This window comes from Triticum aestivum, chromosome 4D, assembly GCF_018294505.1.
Source record: "Triticum aestivum cultivar Chinese Spring chromosome 4D, IWGSC CS RefSeq v2.1, whole genome shotgun sequence".
NCBI lineage: Eukaryota > Viridiplantae > Streptophyta > Magnoliopsida > Poales > Poaceae > Triticum > Triticum aestivum.
This window is the reverse complement of record NC_057805.1, coordinates 419,000,923-419,012,997: the sequence shown is the minus strand read 5'-3', so window position 1 is coordinate 419,012,997 and position 12,075 is coordinate 419,000,923. Positions and strand designations below refer to the sequence as shown.

Genomic DNA, 12,075 nt, shown 5'->3' with positions numbered 1-12,075 from the left:
AAAATGATTTTAGAAAAGAAGCTTTGATTTTTCTAACGAAAAAAAAGAACTTTGACTTTTTCTGTTGTTTGCAAAAGACAGCGCAACCCTACATCTATACCTAACATCCGTCGGCTCTCTCTCCCCCTCTCTCTCCAGTCTCGCCTTTATATAAGGGATCGGTGGTCGTTGTGCACACACACACAAGCAAAACACAGATCAGCGAGAGGAGAGGGAGAGAGAGCAGATCAAAAAGAGAGGGAGAGGGAGAGAGAGCAGATCAAAAAGAGAGGGAGAGGGAGAGAGAGCAGGATGAGTCAGGCGAGCAGATTCAAGCGGATGTGCGTCTTCTGCGGCAGCAGCCAGGGCAACAAGAGCAGCTACCACGACGCCGCCATCGACCTCGCCAACCAGCTCGTACGTACTACTCTCTACGTACTATACATGCATGCATCTCCTCTTGGTCAGCAGTACTACCATGCTTCTCGATTCGTGGGGACGTTCCTTGTTCGTAATCACGCGGTCTAAAGGAAGCCGGCAGGGAGACTTTTTAGCTAGCACTAATTGCTGAATGATTAAGCAGCCGGTCGTTGGTCCTTGATGAGATCCGGAATCTGAATATACTTACACTTGATGATGGATGATTACGGAGGAAGAGGGAAAACACGCGCACCTGCTGCACATGCATGGCCTGGACGGCCTTCTCTCCTCTCGTTGACATGCATTAATCTGCTTATTAGTTTGCACCGGTTGATCACGAAAGCGGCTGTTAAGTTAGTAGTAGCAGCCAAGCTTAATGTGTACGTAGATGCCTAGCTATGCCAAAACTCAAAACTACACACTTTTACAGTCAGGTGATTTTAATTGCCAGCGGCACAGAGCACAGCTAACCCTGGTAGGACAGCTCGGGCAGAGCTTGTCATCTAGCTCCTCTGAAATACTAGTACTACGTACGAACACAACTTGAACGGCATGTGCATCAGCATGCATGCACTCGTCAGCTTCAGTGTTTCATACATCTTTTTTATCTATTTTGATGACAAGTATTTTCGGACGGAGGAAGTATCGATGGGCGCATCACCTGCTACCGTCAGTACGTAGTAGTACCCTCACCGCATTCAAACATGTGTAGTGCAAGTGCGACAAGTCTTGTCTAGCTACTACGTACAACGAGTTCACTCCATCATGTACATACTGATACCGTTGGGCGGCCGCGCGCGCCTAGCTTGAACGTACGTACGGTGGGGGGAGCTAGGTAATTAACGTTGAATGGTGGGTGGCAGGTGGGTGGGGGCATCGACCTGGTCTACGGCGGCGGCAGCATCGGGCTGATGGGGCTCGTCTCCCAGGCCGTCTACCACGGCGGCAGGCACGTCATCGGGTAAGTTTCACCCAGAGTTTATGCATGCATGGTACCAGTATATAGTTGATTATCACTAGCCTAAGTATAAGAAAGTTGTCTCATGTTGCTGTCTTGCACGTGCAGGGTCATTCCCAAGACTCTCATGACACCCGAGGTATGCGAGTAAATTACACGATAGTATCACATTTCGGGTAGTGTTGGCAGATTGATACCAGTTTTCTTACGTGTCAGTACCAAGTTTCGGGCAAGCCGTTGCAAATCGGGCTAAATCACGTATAAATACGTAACCGGGCCTGCCAGTCAGGTCATGGCATGTTTTTTGGCAGAAAACCCCCTTACTTTATACTCAATCACATGAACGTCCTTTTTTTTTGCGGGAAAAAGGTCCTCTGAGGGACTTTTTTTTTCGTTCGTAAGTTTTCCACGGACTCGATTGAAATTTCCGTCGAATTGGACAACAAATAAAAGAAAGGAAAAATTGCGCCCTGCCAGGATTCGAACTCGCGACCGGTCCCACAGAGGCTGGGCGTGCTAGCCACAACGCCACAAAGGCGCTCATGTATTCTACACGCTCGATTTAATTTATACTGAAGCACACTGGGCCGGCGGTTGGGCCAGAGTAACCTGCAATTTGTTTTTCCGTTTCGCTTTTTATCAGCGCACGCACTGGAGCTCGTTCGTGGCCCAGGTTTTTTTTTAGGGGTGCCCAGGTTTCTTTTCATTCCATTTCTCTTAGTATGCTTTAGTTTTGTTTCTGGTTTCGGCTTTTTTTTTCTTCTTTTTTCATTCACTAGGTTGGCTATTATCCTGGATTTTTAACATACTTACTGAACATTTTTTTAGTTAGGCTTCAGTATATGTTGAACATGTTTTCAAATACACATGGACATTTATTTAATATTCGCTGAGCATGTATTAGCGTAAAGTAAACATTTTTTTAATGGAGATGAACTTTTCTTTACAAAATGTGAACTTTTTTTAATATAATGAACTTTTGTTAATCTACGTTGAACATTTTTGTAATATATGTTGAATTTGTTTTTTAAGATATGATTAACATTTTACATAATTCTAGTGAACTTTTTGTAATTTATGGTGAAGATTTTCTTAATACATGATGAATTTTTTCAACAATGTTTATTTCAAAATATGTTCAGCATGTATTAAAAATTATTTTGTAAAATCATTCTTGCATTTCAAGAAATACGTCCATTTGATAATATATGTTGGAAATATTTTAAATACAATCAATATACGAGTAACTCAAAAAAAACTGTGTGTCAAGCATATTTTTTAATAGTTTTGTATTTGAATAATATAACGAGGATACATGATAATTGTGCATGCTAGTAGTCCTGAGTGAAGACACATAAAATGTTGACTGTGCGTGTGTTCTAGTCTCAAAAAAAAATACTAATAAGTAATCGCAAAAATAAAATGTATTAATACCATGATTATAGAAAAACAGTAAGTTAGTGCGCGTAGTGTCGCTGGGCTCAACCACCGGCCCAGCGTGTCGTAGAAAAAACAAGTCTTGCCTGCGTTTCTAACACGAGCGTCGCTGCGGCGTGGTGGCCAGCGCTGGACTCCAGCGGGCAACAGGTCGCGAGTTCGAATCCTGTCCGCGCGGAAAATTTTGTTTATTTTATTTATTTGTCGAATACGACGAAGACTTGCAATGGAGTCCGATTCGGTCGTTGAAATTGCTAACAGAAAAAAGTCTATCCCATGAACCTTTTTCCACAAAATAAAAAACATTTACATAATTACGTATAAAGTAAGGGGATTTTCTGTAAAAAAACATGCCAGTTGGCACCTGACAGGCGGGCCCGGCTGGTCAGATACACCGTTAGTACGTATTTATACGTGATTTAGCCCGATTTGCAACGGCTTGCCCGAAACTTGGTACTGACACGTAAATTTTTTGAAAACTGGTATCAATTCACCAACATCGCCTCAAATGTGGTACTATCGTGTAATTTACTTGAGGTATACACTGTACTAGTACTTGTCTCGTATACTAGTTGCTCGGAGCAGAAACAGACATGGCATGCTCATCCATTTCGAGTTTCCATCATCACACTTGTACTTCACTGGATCTTGGAATGCCCACTTGTATAGCAGCTCCCTCCTAGCTAGGACTAACTAATTAGCCTATTCTCAGGCAGTAGTGGCCTCTCTCTCTCTCTCTCTTCTCTTGGGAGTGTTCGCTTTTCCTAATCCAAGGGAACAGAACACAACACAGCACAGCAGAAGTAGACGTTGTTGTCCCGCCACAAAATTGAAAAAACAATCCACAGAATCACCAAACCCCACGTTGGCACGGATCCAAACCTGCAGGCGTGAGCATAAACAACCGCGAGTGCTTTGCGTGCGATTGCGTGATGATTCCATTCCATTCCCCGGCCAAAACAAACATGCTCCTCGAGAGAAAGAACGTTTTTAACTAAGATTTCTTTGGGTCATGCTTAGCCCGGTAAGTACCGTGCTAATTAATTACTAGTTGGGTCTGTTTAGGACACATCTAGATGTGACATAAACTGATGTTTTTTTTGTTTGTGGTTTTTTTGTCCTAGTTTTTTTTGTTTCTTGTTGCTGCAGTATATATTTGTGAAAGCTTAAATGTGACATCCTTAAAAAATATCTAGATGTGAATTAGACAATCTGTAATTAGTTTGATGGCTACGTGCATCGTGGTCAACAACTGATCCGGACAGGTTGGACTGACTTCACTGTCCACAGTAGCATTCACCTGCACGAATTAACGAGCCTGCATATGATAATAACTCGACGCCTGACCTGCGGCACTGCCCTGGTTACACATGCATGTCGGTAGCGCGTGTCAGCTCGTAGAAATTAATCAACAGTGCCGAAGCTCTGCTTATCATCACATGGGATGGGATGGATACCATTATAATACCGTTAATAAGCCCTGCAGGCTGTAGTGCAAATTGCGTGCCGCGCAGATGCAGTCCGCATTGGTTGCAGCAGCAGCAGCAGCCTGGTCCTCCGATCATCGTCTTTTATCCTTTAGTGCCTGTGAGAACTGAGAGCATCGAATGTACTTCTCACGCCCAGCCGGCAGGCGATCTTGTTTGTCTAGTCAAAAGATAATGGAGAGATGTTTTGGAGCCGTACTATGCCCCTTGGGCTTTGCCTTTCATATATACTAGTACATGATTACAACTTGAGAATCAAGTCAAGATCACATGGGATCAATCTAACAGATTTTACAATCCCTAATATCACGGGTGTGATCGCTACTTGATCATATTCCGGTTAAACAAGGCACAAGATATTTACGTTAACATTCCCCCTCAATCTCAACCAGCCACAAGGTTGAGATTGCGTCGTAATTTGTCCAACATGACCTTTGTCGCAGGTTTAGTGAAAGCATCCGCCACTTGATCACCAGAGGACACAAACCGGACATCCAGTGCTCCTTGTGCTACCTTTTCTCTAACAAAGTGAAAATCCACCTCTATGTGCTTCGTCCTAGCATGGAATACTGGATTTGCAGTGAGGTATGTGGCACCCAAATTATCACACCATAGGATTGGTGGACGAGACTGATGGACGCCCAATTCTCTAAGTACAGACTGTACCCAAGCCACTTCAGCTGCACCATTTGCAAGAGCCTTATATTCTGCCTCGGTACTTGAACGTGATACTGTTGGTTGCTTCCGAGCGCTCCATGATATCAGGTTAGATCCAAGAAAGACCACAAAACCTCCCGTAGAGCGTCTATCATCGGCACAACCTGCCCAATCAGCATCAGTGAAGACACTCAAAAGTGTGGAACTTGATCGACGAATCTGAAGTCCTGTGGCTATAGTACCCTTGATGTATCTCAATATGCGCTTGACAGCCTCCCAATGCACATCAGTAGGTTTGGACAAATATTGACAGACTTTGTTTACAGCAAAAGAAATATCAGGCCGAGTGAGCGTAAGATACTGCAAACCTCCAACCATACTGCGGTAACTGAAAGCATCATCATTAGTAAGAGGAGTGCCAAGATCTGCTGCCAGCTTATCTGTAACTGACATGGGTGTGGAAACCGCCTTGCAATTCTCCATATGTGCTCGGTGAAGAAGATCATCAGCGTACTTGCGCTGCGAGAGCACCATTCCCCCTGAGTTGTAGGTGGCTTCAACCCCAAGAAAGTAACCCAAACGACCAAGATCCTTGATAGGAAAGGACCGAGAGAGGGTGCGAAGCAGACGGTCCACCGCTTGAGAACAGGAGCCAGCAATGACAATATCGTCAACATAAACAAGCATGTAAATAACCACAGAATCATGCTGGAAAATGAATAGTGAAGTGTCAGCCTTAGATGAGTGAAAACCGAGCTGTTGCAGCCGGTCACTAAGGCGAGAATACCAAGCTCGTGGTGACTGTTTCAAACCATAGATAGACTTCCGAAGCTTGCACACATGGCAAGGGTAGCTAGGATCCTCAAAACCGGGCGGCTGCTGCATATAAACGTCCTCATCAAGTAGTCCATGAAGAAAAGCATTGCTAACATCAATTTGTCAAAGACACCAGCCCCGTGAAACAGCAAGAGAAAGCACTAGGCGAACGGTTGTTGGTTTTACGATTGGGCTAAAAGTATCAAGATAATCAATGCCATACTGTTGAGTAAATCCACGAGCAACCAGACGAGCCTTATATTTGTCAAGGGAACCATCAGGATGTTGCTTGACTTTGAAAATCCACTTACAGCTAACAATGTTGGTGCCGGAAGGACGCGGGACAAGAGACCACGTCGCTGTGCGCTGTAGGGCAGAAAATTCCTCCTGCATGGCCGTCTTCCAAGCAGGATCAGCAAGGGCCTGCCTATGGGTGGAAGGTGCAGACATGACGACCGCACCAAAACCGCGACGATATGGATTGTACCGAACAGTGCCGTCCTTGGGAATCTTCGGACAAACAATGTTATTCTGGAGACGTGTGCGTGCACGCTCCGCTGGAGGAGCCGCCGGCAGTGCCCGAGAAACCGGTGGTGATGAAGGAGCGGCTTGCAGCGCCGGAGAGACGCCAGCTGGGGAGCCTGGTGCAGCAGGCGTCTCGGCTGTGTGCACAAGTGCACGGCCAGCAGATGCATCAGACGCTGGTACAGCTCGCTCGGGCGTCCCGAGCATAGACGAAGCTGGCGACGGCGGTTCGCTCGGCTGGGCCGAGTCCGGCCCACTCGGTGAAGACGCAGGTGAGTCCAGCAACAGGCGCGTGGCGCCGACCGGTTGGCTGCATGGCGACGAGCCATGCATGTAGTTCGATCGATGGATGTCGATTGTGGCTGCTGGTCGCCTCGTGTCTGTTTCTGCAGGACAAAGTTCAGGAAACAAAAGTGACAGATTATAATTTCGCATATTAGCATCCTGAACTACTGGCTCCGTGGCTGGAAACGGCACTGGTAGATTTAAAGGGGACAAATCAGGACGAACACCGGTGGCGAATGGAAAAATATTCTCATCGAACACAACATCACGGGAGATGTAGATCCGACCGGTGGTTCTATCTAGGCACTTGTATCCTTTGTGGAAGGTACTATAACCAAGAAAAACACACATCTTGGATCGAAACTCAAGTTTACGAGAGTTGTATTTGCGAAGACTAGGCCAACATGCGCATCCAAAAATGTGAAGGAACGAATAGTCGGGAGTGACATTGAGGAGGCGCTGCATGGGTGTGATGTTGTGGAGGGTCATACTAGGCATGCGATTAATAAGATAACATGCGGTAAGGAATGCTTCATCCCAGTAGCGAAGTGGAAGGGAGGAATGAGCGAGGAGGGCAAGCCCAGTCTCAACCAAATGACGATGCTTGCGCTCGGCTATACCATTCTGTTGTGAGGTGTGAGGACAAGACACACGATGGGAAATACCAACACGTTGAAAAAATTTATGCAAGCGGTGGTATTCACCACCCCAATCAGATTGGATCGCATGGATTTTTGTATTGAGAAGACGTTCGACATGAGATTGAAAATTATAGAAAACTTGTTCGACATCCGATTTACGTTTAAGAAGGTAAATCCATGTGAAGCGGCTGAAATCATCCACAAAACTAACATAATATTTAAACCCGCCAGATGAAGCAAGGGCAGGCCCCCACACATCGGTATGCACAAGCTCAAGAGGTGTTGTCGAAATACGTGATGAATTATGATATGGCAATTGATGGCTTTTGGCGCGTTGACACGCGTCACAAACAAAAGTCTCATTATTCGACGAACAAGAGAGTTTATTTGACCGAACGACAGACTCAACTACATTATTTGATGGGTGACCCAAACGATGGTGCCAGTGGCTTGAAGAAGAACGAATGCTGGAAAAAGCTTGATGCGATGATGACGATGACCGACGAAACGGTATAGGGTAGAGGCCATTGCGGCTTCTACCGAGAAGAAGCACCTTCCTCGTGAGTTTGTCCTTCACACAAAAGAAAAAACGATGAAATTCCACAAAAACTCGATTGTCCGAAACAAGACGATAAATAGAGAGGAGATGGTTCTGAATTTGTGGGACAATTAAAACATTTTTAAGGACAATGGGATCACGTGAGCCAGAAAGTTGAGTATGACCAATATGAGAAATTTTCAAACCTGCACCGTTTGCAACATGCACTTGGTCCTTCCCACTGTAGCGCTCATGCGTCGTTAGACGATCAAGGTCGTTGGTGAGATGGTCGGTGGCACCGGTGTCCAGTAGCCAGTGGTTGTCGACGTGGCCGTGCGTCGCCATGTTACCGCCATGGTACTCATCCGCCTGATAAGCGTGGTTGTAGCGTTGGCGACACTGAAGGGCGGAGTGCCCAAAAATACGGCAGATTTGGCACTTAGGACGACGGTTGCCGCCGCCGCCGCCGTTGCAGTTTCCATTGTTGCCACAACCGCCATGGTGCTGGCCGTTCTGGCCGCCATGGTGCTGGCCGCCATTGCGGCTGCCATAAGCTCCACCTCCGTTGCGGTTGCCATTACGAGAAGACGAGCCACCTCCATGGCGAACGACGTTGTTGACGGAGGACGAAAAATCGCCACCAGCTGCGGCGTGCTGCTCCTGACGGGCCTCGAAGCTGAGGAGATGCGCGTAGAAGTTGGTGAGGCTGATTGCTCCGTCGAAGATGGTGAGCGAAGCCACCAGGGGGTCGTACTCCTGACCCAAGCCACCCTGGATGTGGCCAATGATCTGTTCATCGGTCAGGGGGTCGCCGACAGCAGCCATGGCGTCGGCGTAGCCCGTCATCTTGTGGAAGTACTCAGACACGGACATGTCCTTTTTCTTGGTCTGGTTCAGTTGCGTGCGAAGCTGATGAACAGCAGCCCTATTCTGCGCAGCGAACATGGCGCAGAGGGCAGTCCATGCGGCGGCCGAGGAGGTCACGCGCGTCATCTGACCGAGGACTTCCTCGGTCATGGAGGACAGGAGGGCGCCAAGAACAGCCTGATCGGCCATCCACCAGACTGTGTACGCCGGGTTGGGCACCTGATGTGCCGCATCACCAGTGCCTTCGATGACTGTCTGCGGCGGCCGGGGAAAGGAGCCGTCGAGGTAACCGAAGAGACCTGCACCGGAGAGGTTGGGGACGACCTGCGCTTTCCATAAGTGGAAATTCGCGCGGGTGAGCCGGACAGTGATGAGTCCAGCAAGCGACGGCATGGAGATGGTTGGGGCGGAAGCGATAGAGCCGGCAGCGGCGGAAGTGAGGGCGCCGGCGGTGCTGTTGATGAGGGCGCCGACGGTGCTGGTGGTGAGGGCGGAGGATGTGCCGGTCATTGTTGGAAGACTAGAAAGATCGAAGCTCTGATTACCAAGTCAAAAGATAATGGAGAGATGTTTTGGAGCCGTACTATGCCCCTTGGGCTTTGCCTTTCATATATACTAGTACATGATTACAACTTGAGAATCAAGTCAAGATCACATGGGATCAATCTAACAGATTTTACAATCCCTAATATCACGGGTGTGATCGCTACTTGATCATATGCCGGTTAAACAAGGCACAAGATATTTACGTTAACATGTCTCGCGTGCCGACATGCGCCATCACCATCATACTGCATATACAACGTTAACTGAGCTCTGCATCTGCACTTTCAGTGTGATTTCTGCTAGCTACTGCTGCGTTGGCACACATAAATGGATAAATGGATGTTGTTGCTGTGGCAGATCGTCGGGGAGATGGTGGGGGAGGTGAGGCCGGTGGCCGACATGCACCAGCGGAAGGCCGAGATGGCCAGGCTCTCGGACGCCTTCATAGCCCTGCCCGGTACGTGCAGTTGAAGAGGTAGGTTTAGGGTTTTGCATGGGTGGCTAACATCCAGCCTCACGTCTCTTTATATAGATGATCATAATACAATTATATACGTGTACATGTACAATATGCTAGACCCTATTTTACACGCCCTCTCAATCTGAACTACATACAAGATTCAGATTGGTTCTAAAACGGTCTAGCATCTGTCGAGTAGCGGGTTTAGTAAATACATCCGCTAGCTGATCATCAGTTGAGATAAACCTGACTTCCAGTTTACCAATAGCTACTCGTTCCCTCACAAAGTGGAAATCAATCTCAATGTGTTTGGTCCGAGCATGAAACACTGGATTCGCCGTCAGGTAAGTTGCCCCTAAGTTATCACACCACAATATGGGTGTGCGCTGCCGTGTGACTCCAAGTTCTGTGAGAACTGTGTCTATCCAAATAGCTTCAGCCGCGCCATTGGCCAATGCCTTATACTCTGCCTCGGTGCTAGACCTCGAGACTGTAGGCTGCTTCTTGGAACTCCAAGATATAAGGTTGGGTCCAACAAATATAGCAAAGCCACCAGTAGAACGCCTGTCATCAACACAGCCTGCCTAGTCTGCATCGGTGAATATACTGACTCCAATAAATCTGGACTTACGAATCCGTAGTCCCGTGTCTAGCGTACCTTTGACATACCTCAGAATACGCTTAACTGCTTCCCAATGAACCTCCGTAGGCTGAGACAGGAACTGGCACACTTTGTTAACGGCAAAGGAGATATCTGGACGAGTGAGCGTCAGATACTGAAGTGCTCCAACTACACTGCGATACCTGACAGAATCGTCAGTACTCAGCAATGCACCACTGTGACGCGAAAGGCTCTCGGATGTAGCAAGTGGGGTGGAAGTGGACTTGCAGTTCTCCATGTTGACGCAATGAAGGAGATCAAGTGCATACTTCTTCTGCGTCAATGTCATGCCCCCTGAATGAAAGGACGCTTCCAAACCAAGGAAGTACTCCAACCGGCCCAAGTCTTTGATGGGAAAACTCACAGACAAAGGACTGCACAAGGCGATCCACCACAGTAGGTGTAGAACCAGCAATCACAATATCACCAACATACACCAGCATGTATATCTGAATAGCACCATGTGAAAAGATGAACAGGGACGCATCTGCCTTGGAGGGAACAAACCAAGCTGTGAGAGCCGCTGACTCAACCGAGCATACCATGCATGCGGCGACTGTTTGAGCCCGTAGATGGATCGCTGGAGTTTGCAGACATGAGAGGGATAACAAGCATCCTCAAAACCAGGGGCTGCTGCATGTAGACATCTTCGGCCAGAAAACCATGGAGAAAAGCATTACTCACATCAATCTGTCGAAGACTCCACCCGCGGGAGACAGCGAGAGAGAGGACCAGACGAACCGTGGCAGGCTTCACCACGGGACTGAAAGTATCTCCATAGTCGATCCCTTGCTGTTGAATAAAACCACGAGCAACAAGGCGAGCTTTGTGCTTGTCAACAGAACCATCCAGACGATGATTGGTCTTAAAGATCCACTTGCAGCTCACAACATTAACACCAGGAGGCCGAGGCACCAACACCCATGTGTTCGTGTGACAAAGGGCAGCAAATTCCGCAGACATGGCGGCACGCCAAGCCGGTTCACCAAGAGCATCACGATGAGAAGTGGGTGCGGCAAAGAATGCACGCCGACGAGTGTCATACCGCACCGTGCCATCCGTGTATGTCTTGGCCTTACGCGTATGATCACGGCGACGAGTGACCATAGTGTGCCCGGGAGCTGCATCGTCGGTAGATGGAGGCGGCAACGACGGAGACCCGACCAGTGGTGTCGCGGCTGAACCATTTTCAGCAACAGGCGACATGGGCCAGGGAGACGCATCGGGCTGGGCCGAACCAGGCGACGAGGGGGAGCCAGGCGGGGACGGCAGCCCAGGGGACGCGGCTGGCGACTCGGCGACGCCCGACGCAGGCGAGGCGGGCTGGGCCGACCCAGGTGAGACGGGGGACGCAGCGGGCGACCCAGTCGGACCCGCGGTCGTGCCAGCGGGCGGGGCCGTAGACGCGCCAGCAGGCGAGGCCGACGAGGCAGCCTCGGGAGCCGAGGCATGCACGTCGGGGCCATGCACGTCGATCACGCCGGCGGATGTAGGTGCAGCGACGGTTTCCTGGGAAGAAAGTAGAGCAGCATCTGCAGAAAACAAGTCAGGTGACAAATATGACAGGTCGTATTTCCGCACATGGACATCTGAAACCGGTTCATTGGATGGAAAAGTGAGGGCGTGCTCAATAGAAGCAATATCAACCGAGACACCCGGGCTGGAGTAAGGGAAAACTGACTCGTCAAAAACAACATCACGAGAAATGTAGATCCTACCCGAGGTGCGATCAAGACACTTATAGCCCTTATGCAGAGGACTATAACCAAGGAAAACATACATCTTGGAGCGAAACTCC

At 48.4% G+C, this 12,075-nt stretch overlaps 1 protein-coding gene across 1 annotated transcript; it reads left to right on the top strand.

Annotated features, from left to right (window-relative positions):
• Positions 1-227: 227 nt before the first annotated feature.
• LOC123097019 (probable cytokinin riboside 5'-monophosphate phosphoribohydrolase LOGL3) lies at positions 228-10,204 on the top strand. Its single transcript, XM_044518787.1, has 5 exons — positions 228-396; positions 1,263-1,360; positions 1,466-1,496; positions 9,514-9,613; positions 10,050-10,204. Exons 1-5 carry the CDS (start codon positions 292-294, stop codon positions 10,202-10,204), a joined length of 489 nt encoding a protein of 162 aa, XP_044374722.1. The 5' UTR covers positions 228-291.
• The last annotated feature ends 1,871 nt before the right edge of the window (positions 10,205-12,075 follow it).

Coding starts and splice junctions, on each gene's coding strand:
- LOC123097019 (XM_044518787.1), top strand. CDS start 292: ATGAGTCAGGCGAGCAGATTCAAGCGGATGTGCGTCTTCTGCGGCAGC. Junction 397..1,262: donor TCGACCTCGCCAACCAGCTC/GTACGTACTACT, acceptor GGTGGGTGGCAG/GTGGGTGGGGGCATCGACCT. Junction 1,497..9,513: donor AGACTCTCATGACACCCGAG/GTATGCGAGTAA, acceptor TTGCTGTGGCAG/ATCGTCGGGGAGATGGTGGG.